The sequence below is a fragment of the Leucopleurus acutus genome, assembly GCF_964270905.1.
Source record: "Leucopleurus acutus genome assembly, chromosome: 7".
Classification (NCBI taxonomy): domain Eukaryota; kingdom Metazoa; phylum Chordata; class Mammalia; order Artiodactyla; family Delphinidae; genus Leucopleurus; species Leucopleurus acutus.
The window spans coordinates 33,678,984-33,704,947 of record NC_139150.1 but is presented as its reverse complement, the minus strand read 5'-3'; the positions used below and the strand labels follow the sequence as shown (position 1 = coordinate 33,704,947).

Here is a 25,964-nt window from a genome sequence, read left to right as displayed (position 1 = left end):
CCCAGGGCTGTTGAGAAAATACAGTCAGATGATATATTGAAGTGTCTACCTACCCAGGGCCTGGCACACAGTAGGCACTTAACAAATGTTGACTCTGAGCGCACAGAAAATCCTAGAGCATCAGAAGTGGAAAGGACTTTACTACCTACCAAGTCAAACCCTCGGCATTTTACAGATGGTTCCCTACCACCTGTAAGTAAACCCACCATCTTGACACGCAGATGGTGCTCATGACGTGTTTGTGAGTGAATCAGCAAAGTGAGTTAAGGGGCTAGGCCAGGCCACACAGCTGGTTATTTTCCTCGCCCCTCACTTTCTGCCGCCCCCCAGCTGCTCACAGCTGCTCCCCTCCCTTGGCAGGCCTACCCCACCCTCGTTCGCACCTCGTTCTCTGTCTTTGGTGGGGGACATTCGAAGATGTCAAAGCCATTTGTGAACCAAGTTTTCTTCTCCTCCAGTCTGTGTTCTGCCACCCACCGTGGCGCCCTCTCCTCCAGCAGGGAGAGGGGCCTCCTTCCATCTTCTGCAGCCAGCTTTTCTGTCTGGTTGAAGAGGCGAGGCGAGGTGTGGGGCCTGGGCTTGGAGGGGGGTCTCTCCGGGGGCAGAGGCTGGGGACTCAGCAGCTCGGAGCCAGGCCTAAGGGACATCAGGACTGGCCCTGGGAGGGAAGCAAAGGGCTGGGTGAGGACTGAGTGCCCCTGAGCAGGTGGGCATGGGGGGCACTGACACACGCAGACACACACAAGCCACACGGAGACACAGAGATACACATGACACGTGTGGGCGATATGGCTACACACAGACAGGCACAAACCCACAGACCAGGGCAAGCAGAGTGCAAATACACACTCGTGTGATTATCTAAGTGAGGCTTGGTTTGTAGGGACTGCCCCAGAATACCGCGGGCCCCTCGCGCCTGCACTGCACTCTGCCGTCTACCAGTTCATGAATTCTCCCAACACCCCAAGAAGCAGGGGAGGCAGGCAACACGGCTACAATGAGGAAGCCGAGCCCAGAAAGGAGCGAGACTGTCTAAGGGTTACACATAAAAGGGAGGGGGCGGCAGGCAGCTCCGGGGGCTGCAGCAGGGGTGGGAGCACACACTGCCTCCCCCTGCGCAGGCCCTTATGTTGACAGGCCAGGGAGGGAGAGTCAGGGCAGGCAGAGTGGGCAGAAGGGCCCGGGCGGGGGCTGCTGCCTAGAGGGTTTCTGGGGTCAAAGAGTAATTGCAGAGGTGGCGGGAGGATGGGCATGGGGCATCCAGCTGAGACTCTCCAGTCACTCTGCACAGCCCAGAATTTAAAGACGTTTTCCCTGGAGCAAAATCCCTTGATTCGGAGGGAGTTTCCTGAGCCACTTGGGACAAGCCCCTCCCTTCCTGGACCCATATGCGACCATCCTAACCACTGGGAACCGACTGTCAAGGACCAGTCCTCTGGGGTTACGGGAGGACACAAATACCAGCCAAACCCCTCTCAGCTACTTGGGGCCACTGGACGCTCCGTTGTCCCCCACATTCAGCCGAGGCCTTTTCTCTGCCTTCCTCACCTTTATTCATCCCACTGAGCCACTCCTGGGCCGTCAGAGACGGCTGGGCACCTGCCGTGGGCGGGTAGATGTCCTCTTGGTAGGATTCCGACTGCAGGAGAAGTCAGGACAGTGAGAGCGGGGATGGTGGGGGAGGGCCCTTAGAGATCCAGGGGTGCAGACTCCCCCCAACCCCTATGAGTTGAGGAAACTGAAGCCCAGAGAGCAAAGGGATGTGCCCAACGTCACAGAGCACCTCAAGAGCAGAGGTGGGAGGGACAGCGTGCTGACCACGAGAAAGGCTTCCCCTTGAGGAGGGGCCATCAGCCTCCCTGTCGCTCCCCCAGGGGCGTGGGCTCCAGGCTCCAGGTCCCGGGGTCCTTCTTCTCCAGGAGGGAGACGGCTACCTCCTACCTCCCTACCTCCCTCGGAGACGGCTCACACCACCCTTACCCGCCGGGGTACAATCATGGATACGGGCTCAATGAGGCTTTTGGTTGTAATCAGCTTGTAGAAGCGGAAGATCTCACAGGAGGACACGTCGAGACCTCTCTTTGGCATAACACCTGTGGGGAGATGACCAAGGAGGGCCAAGAGATTCCTCAGGGTGGGCTGGGGCCCCGGGGACCCAGGGTGAGTGGCAAAGCCAGGCTGAACACCTGGAAGTGAACAGAGACCAGCCTCTTTCCACTTTCCTTCCCTTAACAAACAGTCCTACATTGGACCAGGTCCCGAGCTGGGGAAATGGGGTTGAAATCCTCAGACTTTCTCCCCTACCTTCAAGGATTTTAGCTAAACTTTTACAGAAAGTGTGCTCTGCTCAAGGCCCTCCATCACCCTGCCCATAGCTCCCAACCCAGATGCTCTTATTAGAGCAATGCCAGCTTTCCTTTGATTATTAGTGTTAGCATACTATCTTTCTCCATCTTCACTTTTTTTTTTTGGTCGTGCAGCGTGGCCTGCGGGATCTTAGTTTCCCGACCAGGGATTGAACCCGTGCCCCCTGCAGTGGAAGCACGGAGTCTTAACCACTGGACCGCCAGGGAAGTACCTCCATCTTTACTTTTAATCTAGCTGTGTCTTTATATATAAGTGGGTTTCCTGTAGAGGGCATATAGTTGCATCCTGTTTTGTTTTGTTTTGTCTTGAATCCCTAAACACACTTAAAAAGTAGGACCTCTCTTAGGTCAGTGTTCCCCAACTCCTTGCTACTGCTGTAACTGCTTAACTTTCAGCTAGAACACCTTCATCCTCTCCCCATGCTGTGCTCTGCTTCCCTTTTGGCTCTTCAAGTCTTGCCTCCTCCAGTAAGCCCTCCCGGACTTCTTCCTGTGTGCTCCCAGAGAACCTCCCGCATACCTCAACTAAAGCTCCCATGACTCAGAGCGTTGACCCGCTGTCTCCCTCCCCAGTGAAGGGCCCTCTAGGGCGAGGCCTGACTCATCCCTGTCCCCCCAGGCCCCAAGTAGCCTCAGTGTCCCACACTCACCGATCCCCTTCTGTGGATTATAGGAGCGGTACTCGGTCAGGTAGTTCAGGTGAGGTTTGTCGGTGCTGACCTCATAGTAGCGGATGTTCCCGTCTCCCTGTGGAGGGGAGGGCACCGCTCAGAGCCGGGCCCCATCAGCCCCCCACCTGGTCCCCACTGCCACACAGCAGAAACCTGGAGAGGACTGTGAGTGAAGAGCTGGCAGAGCCGCCTCTCACAAGGGCAGAGCAGAGGACTGTCACCAAGGCAGCAGGGCACCAAGGCACCTCATTTTAACACTTAGTCCCCACAACCATGACCCAAAGCCCACACAGATGCCTCCAAGGCAGAGGCTCTGGGAACACAGGCCTGAACCCCACTCCCATCTGAGAGCCGCACACCAAGGTCAGAAGTAGGGTTCCTGAGACCGTCCAGTGGGTCTTACCCCTGGGGCATTTCTGGTTGTCACTGTCATAATGACTGGGTGGGGAGGTGGGTGCTGCTCCTGCCATTGGTGGGTAGGGGCCAGGGATGCCAAGTACAAGATAGTCTTACCCAATGAAGACCTGTTGTGCCTCAAATTTGAAGGTGCCCCTGACAGGAAACACCGACTGGTCCCTCCTTATCTGGACCCAGAACTTGGGAGGGACTAGCTCAGGGTGTCTGGCAAAGCCCTGGTCCCAGGCGTTCTTGTGGAGCCAGGAAGGTGAGAGAGGGGCGAGGCTCACCACAGGGGGAGAGTATCTAGCCACTCCTGCCTGTCCCTGCCCCTGTCCCGTACCCCAAGGGCACCAGGCCGCCACCTCCCTCCCGTGTCAGACTGACCTTCCCCACCACGTAGAGCATGTTGGTGTCCGAGTCATAGAACGGAAACAGCACGCCTGAGGAGCCATCGAGGTCCTCCTCTGCGAGAGGCACAGAGAGGTCATCCTGCAAGGGAAGGGAGACCAGGAGGGCCTATGGGTCACTCATGGAGTGCCCCTTGGTGGTGCTAAGAATTCCTGTCACAGGGCTGTGTGTGTGTGTGTGTGTGTGTGTGAGAGAGAGAGAGAGAGACCACCTCCTTTTCCCTTGCTAGCATTTTACCTTTAACGAATCATTTCTCATACACATGATGTCATTCCAGCCCCCCTCCTCCTGTTTTATATCTACTATAATGCAAGGAGATTCAGACAGAGAGGAAGCGATCTGTCGAACTCCGGCCAAGTGCTCCTTGAAATCAATACTACTTGGCCTGGTCTTCATCCCCATCCCCACCCCCACCCACCTTGAACAGGCAGCTCCTCTTGCCCACACACCTCCCTATTTCACTCTAAGGGCTTGCTCCAGCTGTTCCCTCCGCCTAGAAGGCCCTTTCCTTCTCCTGCCCTCCCCCCCACCTCCAAGTCCCGATCCCAAACTCAGCCACCTCCCCTCCCCCACGCCGAGGCTTCTCCTGGGTCCTGACCCCTCCCCTTCCTTGAACAACAAGATGCACAAGGTGTGGCGCTGGTGAGGGGCGCTGGTGGGGCTGCTTGGGAGACTCACCTGGTCCCACAGGGCCATCTGCCGGTTGTTCCATCGGGATGTGCCCGTGGACAGCAGCTTCTTCAGGTTCCCCAGAAATAGCACTTTGTTGGCCCGGTGCCCCTTATAGCTGGCTTCCTGGAGGGACATGTGTGGTCAGGGACACCCTGTCTTTGCTTATGCTGCTGCTCCGCCTGGAATGCCTTCTTTTCTCATCCCAGCTCTGCCTGGAGAATCCTTCCAGAGGCACCACCTCCAGGAAGCCTTCCTGGGTCTCTCCCATCCACATAAAGTCTCTCCCACTATTTTTGTTGAGAGTTCTTTCTCTGAGCTAGGACAGAAGTAAACTTCGGCCCAGCTCCATGTTTTTGCTAAAAGATTATTATTGAGCATCCACTATATGCAAGGCATAGGGCTGGGTGGCCACTGACACCTGGGATATCTCATTTAACCCTCCCAGAGGAAGGATTAATGGCCCATTGTTGCAGATGAGAAAATAGATGCTCAGAGATCAGAAAGTGCTTGTCTAAGGTCACACAGTGGATAACAGTGGTGCCCTGAGGTTTCTTGACCCCATGTCATGCCTCCTGACAGAGGTGAGGCACAATGACAAGCTTTGGAGTTAGACCAGGTTCCAGTCCCAGCTTTCAATGTGAGCAAGTCCCTTAGCCTCTCTTCAGCCTCAGTTTTCTCATCTGAAAAATGGGTATGACATATTCTACACCCCCCCAACAGATGGGGATAAACACGCATGAAGGCTTGGCCAGAACATTAACATCATTACTGCCCTGTTCTCAGACCTCCCCCACCCTGCCATGCCCACTCCACTCCTTGCTCCTCTGACCCCAAGCCAGACCCCAGCCCAGCACTGACCTGGAGGACGGCCCCTGCTCGGGGGTCGAGAACCCGAATCTTGCGGTCTTTACAGGTAGTGGCCAGCAGGCTGCCGTTGGTGTTGAAGGACATGGAGAGGATCACATCTTGGTGACAGTTAATTGTCTTCACGGGGCTCATGATTACAGCCTCCTTTGTATCCAGGTTCCAGACCATCACCTGCATGGCAGAGAGCCGGCTCTGAGCACAGTGCATCCCCCCGAGCCCCGCCCTGGCCTCCACAGTCACGCGCCAGCCAGGCAGCAGTGAAACACGGTATCCCCGGGAGGGAAGCCACAGATGGCAGTTTGGCCAAGAGGCCTCGGGTGGGAGGATGGGTCTGCTGGCTGAAGCTGCCACGTGGCAGGAGGGGGAAGTGGGGAGTCAGGCTATCTGGCAGTGAAAAGAAAACACCATCTGCTTGGAGCAATGAAACATCCATGCTGGGAGGACCCCAGGGGACCAGATAGTCCAGGGGGTTTCAAACAGTCATTAGCAACAGTTTCTACCACACAGATAACAAGGGCTGCCATGTTTAGCTACACAGGCTGTGCACTGCACAGCTCCAGGGCAACCCATTCCCGTAGTCTATAATGCGAATAGCGGCCCCTGGAGTTGTGTACAGATAAACTGTACAACCATAAGCAGTAGCACACCCTACATAAATAGATAATAGAGCACTTCTGATCAGAACGGGGTAAAGGACCTGTCAACCACTCCCATCCCACATCAACCCCATTTGTGTGCAGACTGAGAAACTGAGGCCCAGAGAAGACAAGGGACTTTCCCAGGTCATACTGCAAGTCAGGGACGGAGTGGGAATAGAATCTAGGTCTCCTCTACTGTGAATTTTCCCAATCCACAGGGCCCACAGCTTGCTAGCTTTGAAATCAATGGAGCAGGGGGAGGCATCTCTGGGCAGGGTCCAGCCCATCCCCTCCAGAAAGACTAATGGATTGAATAGTGTCTCCACCACCCCCCCGCCCCCACCAAACTCATATCTACCTGGGACCTCAGAATGGGACCTTATTTGGAAACAGGGTCTTTGCAGGTGTAATGCGTTACAGTGAGGTCATACTGGATTTGGGTGGGCCCTACATGCAATGACTGGTGTCCTTGTACGAAGAGGACGGGATGTATAGATACACAAGAGAAGAGGGCAGCAGACAGAGGCGGACTGGACTGATGCAGCTACAAACCAAGGAATGCTTGGAGCCACGAGAACCTAGAAGAGGCGCAGAGGGACTTTTCCCTAGAGACTTCGGAGAAAGCATGGCTCTCTCCTAACACCTTGATGTTGGATTTCTGGCCTCTGGAACTATGTGAGAATACATTTCTGTTGTCTTAACCCACCAAGTTTGGTCATATGTCAGGGTAGCCCTAGGAAACTAATACACAGACCCACCTTGTAGTCATAGCCGGAGCTGAAGAGGATACTGGCGGCTGTGGGGTGCCACTCCACCAGGCCCACTCTGCGGGCGTGGCCCACCAGCTCCTTCTTGCAGACCGTGAGGTTCTTTGCCAGCAGCTGCTTGGGGATGTCCCAGATTTTAATCTGTCAGGGAAGACACGGTCCAAGGGAAGGGTTAGCTGGGGTCACCTTGGCCGTCCACGACCCTGAGCCGCAGAACTGGCAGTGCTCAGCAGACAGTCCGGGGGAGCTCTCTCTGTGTCTACCTCTCACTCAATGGAGAGGCAGCTGGGGCCCCTCAGAGAGACAGGCGCTTTGCCAAGGTCCTCCAGCCCAAAAAGGGGCTGGAGATGAGCCTAGGCTTCTGGTAATCTTTGCCATTCTTAGCGATCTGAGGCAGTGGGTGAGCGGATGGGCCACAGGCCTGATTCCCAGGCTGAATGTCAGAGCACACCTGCCTCTCAGCCTAGAATACCCCTCAAAGTACAGTGCTCTACCCCCTCCTGGTCCCCAAGGCTCAGGGTAGAGCTTCAAATGCCAGGAGAAAGGGTCTATGCTATCTCCTCAGGGAGCCAGGGAGCCAGCGCAGCCTCTGGAGCAGGACAGGGCAGGGATAACCCCCAACCACTTCCGTTACAGGGGCCCCCTTGGATGGCCCGGAAGAGGAAGACTAAAGGCCAGAAGGCAGGGTTGGATGGGGTCACAGGCCTGTATTCCACAGTGAGGGCCTGGGAGGAGGGGCTGGGGCTTCCTTCCAGAGCAGTGTTGTTGAGGATGGAAGGGGCTTACATGGTAGAAAGTCATTTCCCCATCACAGAGGCATACAAATGGAGGAACAGAGGATGCTACAAAGGGTGACAGAGCCCAGGCTGGTGTTGACTTAACGTCCCTTATTGTCCTGCAGGGCTCTCAGGCCCTTATGTGGTTGTACGTCCTCTTTCTCTTAGGATCTATGGGCTTTCAGGTAGACTTCGCTTTTAATTCAGCATTTATTTCCTGGTCATCCTGGATTTAAAACGGAAAGCCAACCTCACAATAGTGCCAGGCTCCAGATAGATGGAGTCTGGTCAGGGCTGTTACCAAACAGAACTGGACCTGGCTGGAGGACAGACTCTGGGCAGGCCTGTTTGGTAGAAACAGACACCATCCCTCAGAGCTAGAGGGTCATCCCTGCCACTCCCAATAGTTGTGTCCACTCCTCCTGCCCCCGGGGCAACTGGGAAGGGACGGGTGATGAGGCTAGCTAGGAATTTAATAAAGACCTTGAAGGGAGCCTTCAAAGCAGGCCTGAAAGGGCAGGTATTCCAGGAGTGAACACAGAGTCAGATACTCGATATCCTGTCAGAAGCCCTACACTCATTGGAGACAAGGTCAGTTCTCACAGGGCCCAGCTGTCCCTTTGGTGAAGCCACATCGGCAGACACTGTCCTTTATGTTCCTCAGCAACCCTCATATGGAAAATGACACAAGTCCTCTTAGAACTTTCTACCTGCTTCTCTCTATGAACGGGTCTGTTTCCTTTGATCAGACAGTGAGGCGATTCCCTTTTTTTGCCTTGGCTGCCAGGCAGCTCCAAGCTAAGCCTGGAATTCAACAGCTGCAACCCTCCATAGTTAAATTCCTCCATCTGTGGCTGCTGCTCTTTAGGGAAGTGGAAGAGCTCAGTGGAAAAAGATTGGGCTCTGGAATCAGGCCTTAGTCGGAACCCTGGCTCTGCCTCCACAAACTGTGTGACCTTGGGCAAATTGCCACATTTCTCAGATCCTCAGCTTCTGCATCAGAAAAACATCCTACCTTGTGGGGTTGCTGGGAAGACTGAGTGAAATGATATGTGTAATGAGAGTCAGGAACACAATGGGCTCACAATAAAGGGTAACTATGACTTTCATCCTTATTTCAATCATGTGATCATATCTGTGTCTTTTGTTTTAAGCCATACCCGCTGAGTTTTAGAAGTAGGCAGAGAATACATTATAAATAACACCAAACATTGTGGAGTCAGGGACTGTGATCCTGGTACAGAACAGGGGCTCAAAAAGTTGGTGGGACTGAAGCTTTTGGGATGGTTTTGGTGTTCACGTTCATTTAAGGCTCCCACTCTTATCCTTTTAAATCTTCCCTCCCCACTGTCTATGAGATTATGTGGCACAATATTTTCAGGCCACAGTAAAAATGCCCTTCACAGCATTTTACAGTTCCCCCAAAAGATGGGCTTTCGCACTGGGAAATGAATCTCACTGGATTTTCATTAGACGGTTGGGAGCTATTATGCTCATTTTATAGATGGGGGAACTGAGACCCATAGAGAGGAGGGGTGGTACCCCGAGTCCCACGGAGCCCAGAGCTTCTCCTCCTCAATCTAACTTACCCCCTCCGCACACAGTGACCTCACCTCGTGAAGGATGAAGGAATCAGGAACGTCAGAGCTGAGTCTAGACACCATGCCATCTCCCTCTGCCCCAGTCCCACTCCTCTCGGGAAAGGGAAACGCCTCACGCACTGACACTCACCGTGGCATCTTCAGAACAGGAAGCGATCTCAAAATCATTGAAAGGGTTCCATTTGACATCTAAGACGTTCCCTCTGTGCCCGCAGACCTTTGGGTAGTGGGGGTCCAACTTTCCCGTCTGTAAAACAGTACCCAGGAAGGTTGGGGAGGGAGGGGGCTAATTCCACTTTAGCACCTGGAGGGTCCCTCGGGCAGCAATCACCGAGTAGACAAGAAAACGTACGGGGCAGAACTGGGAGTGAATCTAGGACTTACCGCTAACCCCTGTGTGATCCTGGGGGAGTCACGGCCCTTCTCTGAGCCTCAGTATCCTCCTCAGTAAAATAGAGGCGATGATAGGTATTTCAGAGCGTTCATGTGAGGATCATAGGAGACGAGGTGTGGGAAGGGTATAGCACAGTGCCTAGCACATGGTAGGTGTTCAGTAAAAGGACGTTTCCCTTCATATACTGCTGATGGGAATGCAAAAATGGTGCAGCCACTGTGGAAAACAGTCTGGCAGCTCCTCAAAAGGTTACACAGAGTTAGTACATGACCCCGTAATTCTACTCCTAGGTATAGCCTCAAGAGAAGTAAAAACATAGGTCTACAAAAAGACTTGCACACCAATGTTCACAGCAGCATTATTCATAATAGCCAAAAGGTGGAAACAATCCACATGTCCATCAACGGATAAATGGATATCTGAAATGCAGTATATTCGCACGATGAAATATTATTCAGTCAAAAAAAGGGAATGAAGTACTGACACATGCCTTGACGTGGGTGAACCTTGAAAACATCATGCTAAGTGGAAGAAGCCAGACATAAAAGGCCACATACCGCATGATTCCACTAGATGATGTACCGGATGTAGTTTCACTGCTTGAGCAAATGAACACACCCCCTGGTACCTGGAATTCAGAACCCTGAATAATGATATGAAAAAAAAAAGTCCAGAATAGGGGGAATTCCCTGGCGGTCCAGTGGTTAGGACTCAGCGCTTTCACTGCCGAGAGCCTGGGTTCAATCCCTGGCTAGGCAACTAGGATCCCACATGCCATGCAGTGGGGGGACAGGGGTGGGCGGTGGGATCCAGAATGGGTAAACCCATAAAGACTGAAAGCAGAGCAGTGGTTGCCTAGGGCTGGGGGGAGGGGCAATGGGGAGTGACTGCTAATGGGTGTGGGGTTTCTGGGGGTGATAAAATCATTTTCAAATTAGGGGTGATGGTTACACAACCACGTGAACATCTAAAACTCATTGAATTGTACACTTAAGTGGTGAATTTTGTGGTATGTGAGTTATACTTCAATTAAAAAGAAAGAGCATTTTCTTCCCTTCCTCTCTTTCCTGCTGAGAATTCCTGTCCAGGTGATAGGAGGACACACAGTTTTCACAGCTCAGGCTACACAGCCCTGAAGCTGAGATTTCCTGGGCCATGGGACAACTACACCAGTTCAGCCACAGAAACCAGCAGCTGGCAGGGACCAACACACACATTTTACACACCACACTGCACTGCCCTGGCAGGACAGGGACCAGGACCAGGCCCTCTGCCTGCCAACGCAGGCACCGCCACATCCACTAGCCAGCCTCAGGTTCTGCAGCCCACCCACCGGAAGGCTCCACTTTTATATCTAAGTGAGGGAGAAAGTGGAGAAGAAAACTGGCCAACACCCACCCATTCACCACATCTTTACGAGGAACCTAGGGGACGGGCCCTATGCGAGGTGCTGGGTGAACATAAGACGTAGTACTTGACTTCACAGAACTAACTGTCTCATGATATTTAAAAATTAATTTTGAAGAACAGAGTGAGCTCAGGGAATACCCACGGTCTCTCCTTCCCTCACCTCCCGAACTCTGCAGAGACCACTGCACTCTTGTGGGATGTCCTGAGACCGTGCCCAAGGGAGATGAAGCAAAGACCAGTGATGGTCCCTGGCCTTGCTTACTAGGGCAGCAAAGCAGGGAGCTGCTGTGAGAACAGACACAGGACACCCCTGTTCACCCCTGGAAAACTAGAGGACAGACAACCGAGACTCTGGTTCACGGCGGTTTTATGCATGCATCTCAGTAGCTCTGCAAACAGGCTGTGGTCCCGGGCTCCCCTTCAGAAGTACTCTGCCCAATTCCGATCTTGCCCCTCGGGAAAGAGTCTCAGAAACCTCACCCTAGACTGGATCCCTTCCTGGAGGGGGAACGCTATAAAGCACATTATTTGACAAACTGGAATGTGAATGGTAGATTAAAGTATTGTTGCAACGTTAAACTGAGTGAATTTGACAATGTCCTGCCTGCGGTTACCTAAGAGAATATTCCTATTTTTAGGAAACACACAAGTATTTAGGGATAAAGAGCAAAGATGTATGTAACTTACCCTCAAAGGGTTCAGAAAAAAGAATACTTTCACATACACATTCAGAGAGAGAGAGAGAGAAAATAAAGGAAAGGCTTTGGACTTGTGTCATTTGATAATGATGTGTGAGGAGGTGAGCAAAAGTTCCATTTCTTTTGGATGGGTCTGGCTCCTCCATGGATAGAGAAAATGAGCCCCTGGGCAGGGAAGGGAGCCTCTGTACATTGTCTGCCTCAGACCTGGGGGTGCCTGAGAGCCATGCCTGGCTCTGATGGGTGCTCCTCCCAGGCCTCTAAGAGCAGAGGCCCCAGCCCCACACAGCTTCTCTTCCTTCTCAGCAAGCAAGGGATGGCTGCTCCTCCCCAGAGGCTGGCAGGCTCTGTGTCTAAAAGGGTTTGTGTGGAGGGCTGACATTAACAGACATTAGCCAGTCTGATGGGCTATTGACCGGGCTGCTAAAAGCCCTGTCAGGGCAGGGACATTTATAATTAGGAGGCCACTGCTGCCTTTCAGCCCATTAGGCCACCAGTCAGCCAGGGACAGGCCTCTGATTTACGGGGGTGCAGGCTCTAAATCAGAGGAGATACACCCGCCCTCCTTGTAGACCCCAGGCAGCTGCTCAGCCTGGAGAGACGCCACCTCTGAGTCTCTGAGGGGCCGCCCTGGGGCAGACGGAGTGAATGGGACTGTAGGACCCATAAGGCAGAGCCAGGTGGGTGGAGGACCTCAGTTGCCAGGATGGGAGAGGCTGTAGGGCTATTGTTGTGACCTCTAGGGCTCACAGGGAGCCGGCTGTCCCCAGAACAGCATCAGAGTCATGGCCTCGGGAGACCCTCCCCACAGCCCAGGTGGACATGGGAGGCAGAAGTAGGCTGCACAGTGTAGAAGAGGTTAGGCAGGCAGGCTGATCTGGCTTCCTGGGTTTGAATCCCTGCTACAGCACTTACTGCTGTGTGATCTGGGGCAAGTGACCTCAGCTCTCTGTGCCTCAGTTTCTTCATCTACAAAATGGCAACAGTAGTAGAATCTCATAGGGTGGGTATGAGGATTAAATGAGTTCCTACACATAAAGTGCTTAAGACTCTGCCTCAGGAATCCCTGGCGGTCCAGTGGTTAGGACTCAGCGCTTTCACTGCTGGGGCCTGGGTTCGATCCCTGGTCGGGGAACTAAGATCCGCGCAGCACGGCCAAATGAAAAAAAGAAAAAAAAAAAAGAAAAAGACTCTGCCTGGTACATGGTAAGCTGTCAGGAAATTCACCAGTTTAAGTTCATCAGAACTCACACATTTATTAATTGTGATAATAATTAATCACAATTACCCAGTTTTATTGCTGCTCAGTATGTTTCAGAGGGGCCCAGGGGTGTACTTAGTGTGAGGCCAAGCTTCCATGGGAGGCTCCTATCACTTCCTACACAACTGATGGGCAATGGCTCCAGGGGGCCCTCAGTGAATAAATTGATGTCTTGATGCTATTCCCACTGACAGACTCAAGCACATTATCACATCTATAAGGAACAGGTTTGCAAGTATTTTCTTCAGGAATCATAATTTAGGGAGTCATTTATGTGCCAGGCCCTGTGTTAGGGGCTCTGCTAATATTATTTGATTTACCTCCAACCACCCCAGGAAGTAGTGCAAAAAGCCCCATTGATAATGCAGAAGCTGGAGATCGGAAGGGTTGACCATCAGAGCCACTCCATCCACGGCAGAACCATGAGAACTGGGAAAGCTTCCTCTCATTCTTGGTCTGCCTCTTGCTATCCTCACACCATAGGTATCATCAGCATCATGGAGGCATTTCACTGAGGACCTACTATGTGCCAGGTCCTATGACGCGTGCAAGTGGTGGCAAAAGGTGAATTACTCATGGTCCATGCCCTGCAGGAGCCTCCAATCCGTGGAGGTGAAAGGATGTAGTGTACTCAGGGCTCACAGAGAGAAACAGAGGCAGAAGAAAGGCCCTGGGGGGATTAATCAAAGAAGGCTTCCTGGAGGAGGAGACCTTTCAATTGGGCCTTAAAGAAAGGGAGACTTTGACCAGGCTATGGTGAAGGGGAGGCATTTCAAGTCAGAAAGGCTGGGCCTTAGGTAGGTTTTAAGCAGAGAGGATGCTAAAGCAGACAGCAGGGAAGGTACATTGATGGGTAGGACAGTAGAGGAGGTCAGAGAAGAGGGGAGAGGCTGTGGGCATGGAGACAGTCACCCTGCACAGAGAGAGATGCCCATGGAGAGATGGACAAGTGGACAGATGAGTCATGTCCTAACTAGAGGGGGTGAGACTTAGCCAGAGGGCTCCCCAGAAGAGACAGTTGAGCAGGGGAAAGATGACAGGAGTGTTCCCTAATCCTGCGAACACACGTGCTGCTAAAATGCAAATCATGTTCCCAGGAAGCTTTAGGGCAGAGCGTCATTCATCAGCCCTCCCCTCACATACACAGATGAGCATGGGGAATGTTCACCATAGAACCCCACACCCAGGGCTGGAAGTGATGAACTGCAGAGGCTATCTGGTAACCCTGCTTGGTTACCTCCAGAGATGGGAAGCTCACTTCCTCCCTAGCTGGTTTATTCCACTTTTAGACCTTGCTGAACTGTGAGAAAGCGCTTCTTACTAGGAGCCTGGTGTAGCGTCCCTGTGGCCCTCCCTGCTCCCCTCACTCTCCATTTCTGGTTCTAGCTCTGTCTTTCGGGACCCCATAGATACCCCCACTCCCATCCCACTCCCCCGGCCCCAAGGCCAGCTCCTTGATATTTGAAGGCAGAGGACCCATTCCTTGAACATGTTCTTTTCCAGGCTTAATAGACCCCTAGAACTGGAAGAGACTTTCCCCCCAAATAAAAAAGTAAAATCGACTAGCCTATATCCTGCATTTCTAGAAGGGGAACCTGAGTGTGGAGGGGACAGGTGTATGCTGTGGAAGGCTCTAAGGTTCAAAACGTCAGCTGGGATGGGGATGAAGGATTTTGATGAGCAAGTCAGGACTTTGTGTGCAGGCAATGGGGGGTCCTGGGAGGTGTTTAGGCAAGGGAGTGACATGGTCTGACATAGGCTTTAAGAAGGGTCCAGCTGGCCTCTAAGAGCACAGCAGTGAAGTGCTCCCCTAACCCCTGCTCCCAGGCACCCGTTCGCCATGTGTCAGGCCCATGCCCGACTCTGGCCTGGTCCACTCCCAGTGATGCTGCAGGGCACACCCCCAGGGCTCTGCCTGCTCTTGCTGGCATTCCTCCCGACCTCCACACCTCACAGCAAAGTCCACCTCCCACTCTGATGCAGTGGGTCTGCTGTAGGCCGGGCGCCAGGGTCCAGAGCCCAACCTGGCATGTCCCCAGGCTCAGGGCGGGCCTGTCCCCAGACCTTCCCACCGTGCCTTTGTTCCCAGAGCACAGCCCTTGGTTGCCTAGGCTGCAAGAGCCACCCTGCAAGGGGCTCACCCTGGGCCTCAGCGTGCAAGAGGAAAGGACTGCGGAGTCACTCCCCTCGGGACACCTGACAGCACCTGGGACAGCCTGGCCCTTCTGAGAATAACTTCTGGGACATGGTGGTGAGGCCAGGCACCTTCCAATCCTTCTTTCCAATAAGGAACTAGCTAGCTTGTCTCTTCCTTCCTTCCTTTACTAACACTCTCTGTGCCCGGATGGGACTTAATCCCTGGTAACTGACAAGGAGCCAATGTAAACCAGAGGTAAACCTCAGGAGTGCAGGTCAGCTGAATGAGAGTGGGGCCCAAGACCATGCCCAGGTCTGGGTCCTCACCCTTCCTGCTCAGGGTCCTTCAGGCAGTCAGCTCCCTGAGCCTCAGCATTCTCATCTGTACGATGGAGCAATACTTCCTAGAAAATGAGCTAATAAAGGCAGAGCATAAGCCCTGTCCCCGCTGACTACATGAAAAAGGGCCCGCAGGCCTATCTGCCCAGGTAAGCACTGCACGATGGGACCAGCATGTGTGTCCTTTCCCTCTCTCAGCCTCTCCCCCCTGTTCCGTCACACTGGATGTGGTTACTTAAGAAAATGCCAACCAAATGCAATGCGTGGACCTTTCTTGATCCTAATTCAAACAAACCAGGTGCAAAGAGGCACTCATGAGGCAGTCAAAGGCATTTTTACCTAACAGGCGATTGGTTGGCACAGGAGATATTGTTGATGCTGTGATCCTAGCATTGTGGATATGTCAGAAAATGTTACTATGTTTTAGAATTGCAAACTGAACTTTGTGGGGGTAAAATGACAAACTGTCCAGGATTTGCTTTAAAAAAAAACTTCAGAGGGGACTTCCCTGATGGTCCAGTGATTAAGACTTCGCCTTTCAATGCAGGGGGTGCAGGTCTGATCCCTGGTCGGGGAGCTGAGATCCCGCATGCCTCACAGCCAAAAAAACCAAAACATAAAACAGAAGCACTATTGTAACAAACTCAATAAGGACTTTAAAAATGGTCCACATCAAAAAAAAAAATTTTAAAAACAAACAAACAAAACTTCAGGGGAAAAAAGGGGATGGATGAAGCAAGAGTGGCAAAGTCTTCAAGATTCTAGAATCTGAGTATGAAGAGTTCATTAGATGTTTTTAACCTACCTTGGGTTTGAAAGTTTTTCCTAATGATAAAAGAGAACTAGAATAAAAAAAAAAAAAAAGAACTAGAATAGAGCCTAGCTGCTGAAAATGTAGTTTGTAAACCAGCAGCACTGGCATCACCTGGGAATAGAGATGCCAGATTTAGCAAATAAAAATAGAGGATACCTAGTAAAATTTGAATTTCAGATAAACAGCAAAGAACTTTTTAGAAGTATGTTCCATGTAATATTTTGCTTATGCTATAAAAATATTTGTGAAAATATCCTGGCAGTTTCTTATAAAACTGAACATGTAACTACTTTATGATCCAGGGAGATTGCACTCCTAGGCATTTATCCCAGAAAAATGAACTTATTTATGTTCACACAGAAACCTGTACACACAAATGAAACTTCAGTTCCACAAGAGACCATTCCTGTATATTGAAGTATGGTTTCTAATTAATATTTTTATATTGCTATGTTTATTCTACTTCTTGAATTGATTCCTTTTAGGTATAAATTCTCTTCCTTCTCCCCTCTGATGTTTTGTTAGTGATATTCATGATACAATAAATTCAAATAATATTTAAAAAAGAAATAAAAAGAAACCCGTACACAAGTGTTTATAGCAGCTTCATTCCTAACAGCTCCAAACTGGAAACAGTCCAGATGGCCTTCAAGAGCGAATGGTTCGACAAACTGTGTGCAACCACACCACAGAATACTACTCAGCAATAAAAAAGAATGAGCAGTTGATACACACAACAACCTCGATGAATCTCCAGAGAATTGTACTGAGTAAAAGAAGTCAAGTGCAAAAGGCTACATACTGTATGGTTCTATTTGTATGACATTCTTAAAATGGCAAAAGTATAGAAATGGAGAACAGATTTGTTCAATTGATGAAAATTTATAAGCGCCAACTGTGTGTGCCCAAAAGGTGATATATGGGTAAGCAAAGTACTAGTTCTTCCCCCCTTACCCCCCATTGCAAGTACATTAGGAGGTGCTACCAGAAAAACACAAATGACTCTAATTCAAAGTACTCAGGGCATGATATCCTAAGAAAGGAATGTGTTGTAGAATATGTCATAAAAAGGAGAATGCTGTGGACATTTGGGGGAGGGATAAAAAGTGGCTATTCATGAACATGGTACATATCTCCATTTACTTAGGGCATCTTCAATATTAGTCTTTCAATGATCCTATGTAATTTTCTTCTAGTAAGTCTTTATTTAAAAAATTAATTTATTTTATTTATTTATTTTTGGCTGCATTGGGTCTATGTTGCTGCACGCAGGCTTTCTCTAGTTAGGGCGAGTGGGGGCTACTCTTCGTTGCAGTGCGTGGGCTTCTCACTGTGGTGGCTTCTCTTGGTGCAGAGCACAGGCTCTAGGCACGCGGGCTTCAGTAGTTGTGGCATGTGGGCTCAGCAGTTGTGGCTCACGGGCTCTAGAGCACAGGCTCAGTAGTTGTGGCACATGGGCTTAGTTGCTCCACAGCATGTGGGATCTTCCTGGACCAGGGCTCGAACTTGTGTCCCCTGCATTGGCAGGCGGATTCTTAACCACTGTACCACCAGGGAAGCCCTTTCCTAGTAAGTCTTGCTCATTTATTCCTAGGTATTCACACTTCTCTTATTCTACTGAAAATATTTACATTTTCTAAGCACTCTTGGTGTGTAAAAATGCAATTCATTTTTGTATTCTGATTTTTTATCCAGCCACCTTCCAAACACTCATTTTCCTTTTTTTTTGCATACAGTTTATTTTGGCAATCAAGATATGGCACAGTTCCCTCACCCCCCAAAATACCTCCTGCCGCCCCTCTGTAGCCAACCCTTCCTCAACTCCAGCCACTGGCAACTAGTGGTCTGTTTTCCATCCCCATAGTTTTGCCTTTTCCAGAATGTCACATAAATAGATGCATACATATTTGCCCTTTTAAGTCTAGCTTCTTTTACTTAGCATGATGCATCTGAGATTCATCCTTGTTGTTGTAGATGTCACTAGTTGTTCATTTTTTTTGGAATTTTTAAATTTAATTTTATTTTATACATCAGGTTCTTATTAGTTATCTATTTTATACATATTAGTGTATATATGTCAATCCTAATCTCCCAATTCATCCCACCACCACCTCGCCTGCCACTTTCCCCCCTTGGTGTCCCTACGTTTGTTCTCTACATCTGTGTCTCTATTTCTGCCCTGCAAACTGGTTCATCTGTACCATTTTTCTAGGTTCCACATATATGTGTTAATATATGATATTTTTCTCTTTCTGACTTACTTCACTCTGTATGACAGTCTCTAGATCCATCCACGTCTCAACAAATGACTCAATTTCGTTCCTTTTTTTTTTGCGGTACGCAGGCCTCTCACTGTTGTGGCCTCTCCCATTGTGGAGCACAGGCTCCAGACGTGCAGGCTTAGTGGCCATGGCTCACGGGGCCAGCCGCTCCACGGCATGTGGGATCTTCCCGGACCGGGGCATGAACCCGCATCCCCTGCATCAGCAGGCGGACTCTCAACCACTGCGCCACCAGGGAAGCCCAATTTCATTCCTTTTTATGGCTGAGTAATATTCCATTGTACATATGTACCACAACTTCTTTATCCGTTTGTCTGTTGATGGGCATTTAGGTTGCTTCCATGACCTGGCTATTGTAAATAGTGCTGCAGTGAACATTGGGGTGCATGTGTCTTTTTGAATTATGGTTTTCTCTGGGTATATGCTCAGTAGTGGGATTGCTGGGTCATATGGTAATTCTACTTTTAGTTTTTTAAGGAACCTCCATACTGTTCTCCATAGTGGCTGTATCAGTTTACATTCTCACCAACAGTGCAAGAGGGTTCCCTTTTCTCCACACCCTCTCCAGCATTTGTTGTTTGTAGATTTTCTGATGATGCCCATTCTAATTAGTATGAGGTGATACCTCATTGTAGTTTTGATTTGCATTTCTCTAATAATTAATGATGTTGAGCAGCTTTTCATGTGCTTCTTGACCATCTGTTTGTCTTCTTTGGAGAAATGTCTATTTAGGTCTTCTGCCCATTTTTGGATTGGGTTGTTTGTTTTTTTAATATTGAGCTGCATGAGCTGTTTATATATTTTGGAGATTAATCCTTTGTCCGTTGATTCATTTGCAAATATTTTCTCCCATTCTGAGGGTTGTCTTTTTGTCTTGTTTGTAGTTTCCTTTGCTTTGCAAAAGGTTTTAAGTTTCATTAGGTCCCATTTGTTTATTTTTGGTTTTATTTCCATTACTCTAGAAGGTGGATCAAAAAAGATCTTGCTGTGATTTATGTCAAAGTGTGTTCTTCCTATGTTTTCCTCTAAGAGTTTTTTTTGTTTGTTTGTTTTTTTGCGGTACGCGGGCCTCTCACCGCTGTGGCCTCTCCCATTGCGGAGTACAGGCTCCAGACGTGCAGGCCCAGTGGCCATGGCTCACGGGCCCAGCCGCTCCGCGGCACGTGGGATCCTCCCGGATCGGGGCACGAACCCACGTCCCCTGCATCGGTAGGCGGACTCCCAACCACTGCACCACCAGGGAAGCCCCTCTAAGAGTTTTATAGTGTCTGGTCTCACATTTAGGTCTCTAATCCATTTTTTTTTCTTTTTGCGGTATGCGGGCCTCTCACTGTTGCGGCCTCTCCCGTTGAGGAGCACAGGCTCCAGACGCGCAGGCTCAGCGGCCATGGCTCATGGGCCCAGCCGCTCCGTGGCATGTGGGATCTTCCCGGACCAGGGCACGAACCCGTGTCCCCTGCAACGGCAGGCAGACTCTCAACCTCTGCGCCACCAGGGAAGCCCTCTAATCCATTTTGAGTTTATTTTTGTGTATGGTGTTAGGGAGTGTTCTAATTTCATTCTTTTACATGTAACTGTCCAGTTTTCCCAGCACCACATATTGAAGAGACTGTATTTTCTCCATTGTATATCCTTGCCTCCTTTGTCATAGATTAGTTGACCATAGGTGCTTGGGTCTATCTCTGGGCTTTCTATCCTGTTCCATTGATCTATATTTCTGTTTTTGTGCCAGTACCATATTGTCTTGATTACTGTAGCTTTGTAGTATAGTCTGAAGTCAGGGAGTCTGATTCCTCCAGCTCCATTTTTTTCCCTCAAGACTGCTTTGGCTATTTGGGGTCTTTTGTGCCTCCATACAAATTTTAAGATTTTTTGTTCTAGCTCTGTAAAAAAAATGTCACTGGTAATTTGATAGGGATTGCATTGAATCTGTAGATTGCTTTGGGTAGTATAGTCATTTTCACAATATTGATTCTTCCAATCCAAGAACATGGTATATCTCTCTATCTGTTGGTATCATCTTTAATTTCTTTCATCAGTGTCTTATAGTTTTCTGAGTACAGGTCTTTTACCTCCTTAGGTAGGTTTATTCCTAGGTATTTTATTCTTTTTGTTGCAGTGGTGAATGGGATTGTTTCCTTTATTTCTCTTTCTGATCTTTCGTTGTTAGCATATAGGAATGCAAGAGATTTCTGTGCATTAACTTTGTATCCTGCAACTTTATACCAAATTCATTGATTAGCTCTAATAGTTTTCTGGTGGCATCTTTAGGATTCTCTATGTATAATATCATGTTATCTGCAGACAGTGAATTTTACTTCTACTTTTCCAATTTGTATTCATTTCATTTCTTTTTCTTCTCTGATGGCCGTGGCTAGGACTTCCAAAACTATGTTGAATAATAGTGGCGAGAGTGGACATCCTTGTCTTGTTCCTCATCTTAGAGGAAATGCTTTCAGTTTTTCACCATTGAGAATGATGTTTGCTGTGGGTTTGTCATATATGGCCTTTATTATGTTGAGGTAGTTTGCTTCTATGACCACTTTCTGGAGAGTTTTTATCATAAATGGGTGTTGAATTTTGTCAAAAGCTTTTTTTGCATCTATTGAGATGATCATATGGTTTTTATTCTTCAATTTGTTAATATGGTGTATCACACTGACTGATTTGCATATATTGAAGAATCCTTGCATTCCTGGGGTAAATCCCACTTGATCATGATGTATGATCCTTTTAATGTGTTGTTGGATTCTGTTTGCTAGTATTTTGTTGAGGAGTTTTGCATCTATATTCATCAGTGATATTGGTCTGTAATTTTCTTTTTTTGTAGTATCTTTGTCTGGTTTTGGTATCAGGGTGATGGTGGCCTCATAGAATGAGTCTCGGAGTGCCAAACACTCATTTTTCTAATTATTTGACTCTACTTTCTTTTGGTTTTCTATGTAGACAATCACATCAGTAAACAATGTGGTTTTACCTCTTCCTTTTCAATCCTTATACCTTTAAGTTATTTTTCTAATCTTACTGTGCGCGCCAGCACCTTCTTGCCAAGTTTTGTTTTTCGTTTTTTTTGGCCATGCCCTGGGATCTTAGCTCCCTGATTAGGGATTGGACCCAGGCCATGGCAATGAAGTGCAGAGTTCTAACCACTGGACCACGAGGGAATTCCCTAAAGGGATGTTTCTCACATTCCTTCTTTATGATGATGTCTGCACCATATTAATAAAGATAACAAATATCACCAATATCACCAATAATGGGACAAACTCATATCATGTGTTACATGATGTAATAATGAACTGAGGATATATCACTTGTTTAATACTCTTGCCAAAAATGTATAACATGAATCTAATCACAAGGAAACAATGGAACAAATCCAATTTTAGAAATGTCCTACAGTACGGACACCAAGGGGGGAAAGCAGGGGGTGGGGTGGGCTGTGGCAGTGGTGGTGGTGGTGGTGGGATGAACTGGGAGATTGGGATTGACATATATATACCAATATGTATAAAACAGATAACTAATAAGAACCTGCTGTATAAAAATAAATAAATAAATAATTTTAAAAATCGAAAAACAAGACAAAAAACAAAACAATCAAAAAAGAAATGTCCTACAAAACAGTGGGCCTTCACTGCTTTAAAATGTCAATATAATGAAATAAAGTAGACTAAGAGATATGACAACTCAACATAATTCATGATCCTGAGTTAGATTCTATATACACATATATGGAGAGAAAGATATAAAAAAAGATAAAAGTAAATTTGGCAGAATGTTAACTATTGGTGAATCTAAGTCAAGGATAATCATTTATTCAAGTATTTTTGCAACTTTTCTGTAGGGTTGAGATTCTTTCAAAACAAAAAGTTCAAACAATTCTGTTTCCTATATGTTAGTGAAATTCCCTTTTCCTAGTTTGCAAAGAATTTTTATCATGAATGGGTATTGTACTCTATCAAATGCAAATAATCTATATTTATAGGTTAACTAATATCAAACCACCCTTAGTTTCTGGAATTAATCCAACTTGCTCAGAATGTATCTTTTTTTAATTCAATGCTAGATTTGATTAACTAACAATTTTGCATTCATCTTCTTGAGTGATATTTTTCTTTCTTGATCTGTTCCTGTCTGGTCTTGGAATCAAGGTTACACTGGCCTCAGAACAAAAGGGGAGCAGTCCCTCTTTTCCTATTTTCTGAAAATGTTTATAAAAGATTGGAATAATCAGTTCCTTGAAAGTTACATAGAAATTGCCTGTAAAACCACATGGACCTAGTGTCATCCTTATGTGTGTGTGTAAAATATAATTTAAAAAAGTACATAAAATGTAAATGTTCAGCTTAATGAATTGTTGGAAAATAAATTTAAACATATAACTGCCATGAACTATTACTAGCACAAAGAAGACTCCCTGCTATGGAATACTTTCCAATCATAACTCCCTCCCTCCCCCAGTAGGTGACTATTATCCTGGCTATCCTCCCCTGCTTGCTCTTCTTTAAGATTTTTGTACCTACTTATGCATCCCTTAAAGTATAGGTTAATTTAGTCTGTTTTTAACTTTAGGTAGTGACGTTGTAATTTATTTGGTTTCTTCCCTTGACACTGTCTTTATGATTCATCCATGTGGTGGTATGTGTTTATATTTTGATCCTTTTCATAATTGTGTATATTCCACACTATGGATATACCGTAATTTATATATTCAATTCCTGGACATTTGGGTTTTTGCAGTTTATTGATAACACGAACAATGCTCCCATGCATATTCTTGCATTTGTGCTCTGGTGACATAAGCACACAGTTCTGCATGGTAAACACCTTGGAGTGGAATCTCCAAGTCTGTGCATTTTCCTCTTTAATAGAAACTGTCACACTTTGTTCCAACACACGTGTGCCGGTTTACCCTGCCCCCAGAAGTGCCTGAGAGTTCAGAGGGCTCCGTGGCCTCTTCATCACTCACTATTATTAGATTTTATATTTTTGCCAATCTGGTGGGTCGCAGTGGTATCTCACTGTGGTTTATTAACGAGGTTGAGCACGTTTTCAAATGTTTAGTAACCGTTTGGATTTTCTCTGCTATGAGATACCTGTTCATTTTTTTTTTCCCCTAGTCCATTTTATACACTCAGGAAATGAGCTCTTTGTCATGATTACTGTGCCAATATCTTTTCTCACTCTATGGCTGCCTCTTCTTTCTTCTGTTTTCTTTAAGAGAGATTTTTATTACGCAATTTTTAAAATAGTTAAAGGACCATTCAGGCTTTCTATTTCTACTTGAATCGGTCCTGACAAGTTATATTTTTTTGTAGGAATTTGTCCATATTGCCAACGTTTTCAAATATATTGTCATAAAACTGCTCAGATTAGTGTCTTATATTTTGAAGCTCTACTGATATTGCATTTTGTTTGTTTGTTTGTTCTTGGAGTTATTTGCACCTTCTCTCTTTTATTCTTGACCATCTCTCCAGAGGTTTGTCTATCAGTCTGTTCTAGGAACCAACTATTTACTACTAACTTTTGGCTCTTTTTTTTTTTTTTTTTTTTTTGCGGTACGCGGGCCTCTCACTGTTGTGGTCTCTCCCGTTGCGGAGCACAGGCTCCCGACGCGCAGGCTCAGCGGCCATGGCTCACGGGCCCAGCAGCTCCGCGGCATGTGGGATCCTCCCGGACCGGGGCACAAACCCGTGTCCCCTGCATCGGCAGGTGGACTCTCAACCACTGTGCCACCAGGGAAGCCCTTGGCTCTTCTGATCCTCTTTAATCGATCTTTGATGCTCTTTTCACTGATTTCTGATCTTTAATACCCCCTTCCTCAAACTTTCTTTGGGTTTACTCTGTTGTCCTTTTTCTAACTTCTCAGGTTGAATGTTTAGTTGTTAATTTTACACCTAATATAAGCATTAGAGCTATAAATTTCCCTTGAAGCACCACTTTCCCTGCATCCCATAAGTTTTGTGATGTATTTCATTCTCATTCATTTCCAAGTATTTTTACATTTCTAAATGAATGGGCATTTAAAATTTATCTTTTGTTATTGACTTCTAACTCAATTGCATTGGGATCAGAAAACCTGATCTACGAGATTCCAATTTATATTTGTGATTTTAACTAAAAGGGGTTCTAAGTCTGTTGTTTGTTCTTTCAGTGGATGCTTACTCATGGGGGCTTACATGCTTGGTGTTCTCAGTTTATGAATTTCCCTGATCTTAATCTGTGGGAATCCTGTTCACATTGGAAATGCTTTCCTCTGGAGAAACCTTCTATCTGCTTCTGCTGCAAACCAGAGGCACTACCAAGCCCGGATCCCTCTAGCCCCTTCAGAGATTCTACCTCAAGGCAGAAGCTCAGGATTCTGAAAAGATCTGCTATTAAGTTAGTCTATATGAAACCACCATTCTGGGGGTCAAAAACTGTTAAATAATCAGCAATTGCATATGGCCCAACTTACACCGTCAACCTTTGCCACAGGACAAGCCTGTTCTTCCTGTTCACTTGCTGCTTACCTCTCCTACTTAAATTTCGGCTCAAGGTTTTTTTCCTTTCTTGGAGAGAGGAGGAGGCTTTGGAGATTTCCCCAATGTCTTGTGAGCCCAGCAATGCATTAAGAATTAAATGTTATTCATGAATGAATTACGTTGCAATGGGGTGGAGGGGAGGTCCTAGGAGTCCTAAACAACTGCTAGAAGCTGAAATCCCAGGAGAGGTATACTTTTTCAATGAGAAAACCAAGACTCAAAGGGGTGAAATGACTTATTCATGGTCACATGGCTGGTAACAGGCAGGGCTAGGACTTGAACTCACATATGGAACCAAAACTGAGGCTCTTTCTACTCTCCCTCTGTCCCGTGCTGCCTCCAGAGAGCTATTTGGGCCTGAGCTTAGCAGGCATCCTTACCTGGTGCAAGGGGATGACGAGGAAGGCCCCCCCACCAGCACACTCAGTCACAACTGCAATGAAGTGGGGGTTCACAGCACAGAAATGATTGTCGTGGACGCTGCGGGTGATGGGCACGGAGTCGTAGCAGTTCTCCTTGCTGGCTGGTTTGCCAAAGACATGGCGGAACTTGGAGCTCCGGTACTGGGGGTGCCATGACATCTGCAGGAGACAAATGGGACAGAAGGGCTGTGAGGCTCACAACCTGACAGCAGGACACACGGAGTCTCACCTGGAGAGGACATAAGAGGGCAGGACCAGGACAGCGGTCAGTTCTATGACAGTGACGTGCTATGAAGGGCACCCAGGTGAACAGGCTATAATTGTGGCTACTTCCAGGGACCTGGTGAGATGGCGTACAACTACTGCTCACCTGTTTGCTTTTCATTCCTTCGTGTGCGAAAACAAAAAGGCAGAAAAACTGTAGAGAGAACTCCCTCCGTTCCCTCCCCTATCCAGCACTTCACCAGACAGGCCAGCCTCCCCACCCAGCTAAGTGGGAAATATCGTGTCCTCTGG

The 25,964-nt window shown here is 48.0% G+C and overlaps 1 protein-coding gene across 1 annotated transcript in view; it reads right to left on the bottom strand.

Moving 5' to 3' along the window:
* Positions 1 to 25,607, bottom strand: part of CORO2A (coronin 2A) — a gene marked incomplete at both ends in the record, with an annotated part of 26,540 nt that extends 933 nt beyond the window's left edge. Inside the window, 10 exons of the mRNA XM_082842239.1 lie at positions 384 to 658; positions 1,549 to 1,639; positions 1,981 to 2,093; positions 3,017 to 3,113; positions 3,821 to 3,925; positions 4,523 to 4,639; positions 5,375 to 5,554; positions 6,780 to 6,929; positions 9,296 to 9,412; positions 25,407 to 25,607. Coding sequence (XP_082698365.1) covers positions 384 to 658; positions 1,549 to 1,639; positions 1,981 to 2,093; positions 3,017 to 3,113; positions 3,821 to 3,925; positions 4,523 to 4,639; positions 5,375 to 5,554; positions 6,780 to 6,929; positions 9,296 to 9,412; positions 25,407 to 25,607 — 1,446 coding nt within the window. The remainder of the gene's footprint in view (positions 1 to 383; positions 659 to 1,548; positions 1,640 to 1,980; positions 2,094 to 3,016; positions 3,114 to 3,820; positions 3,926 to 4,522; positions 4,640 to 5,374; positions 5,555 to 6,779; positions 6,930 to 9,295; positions 9,413 to 25,406) is intronic.
* Positions 25,608 to 25,964: the final 357 nt, after the last annotated feature.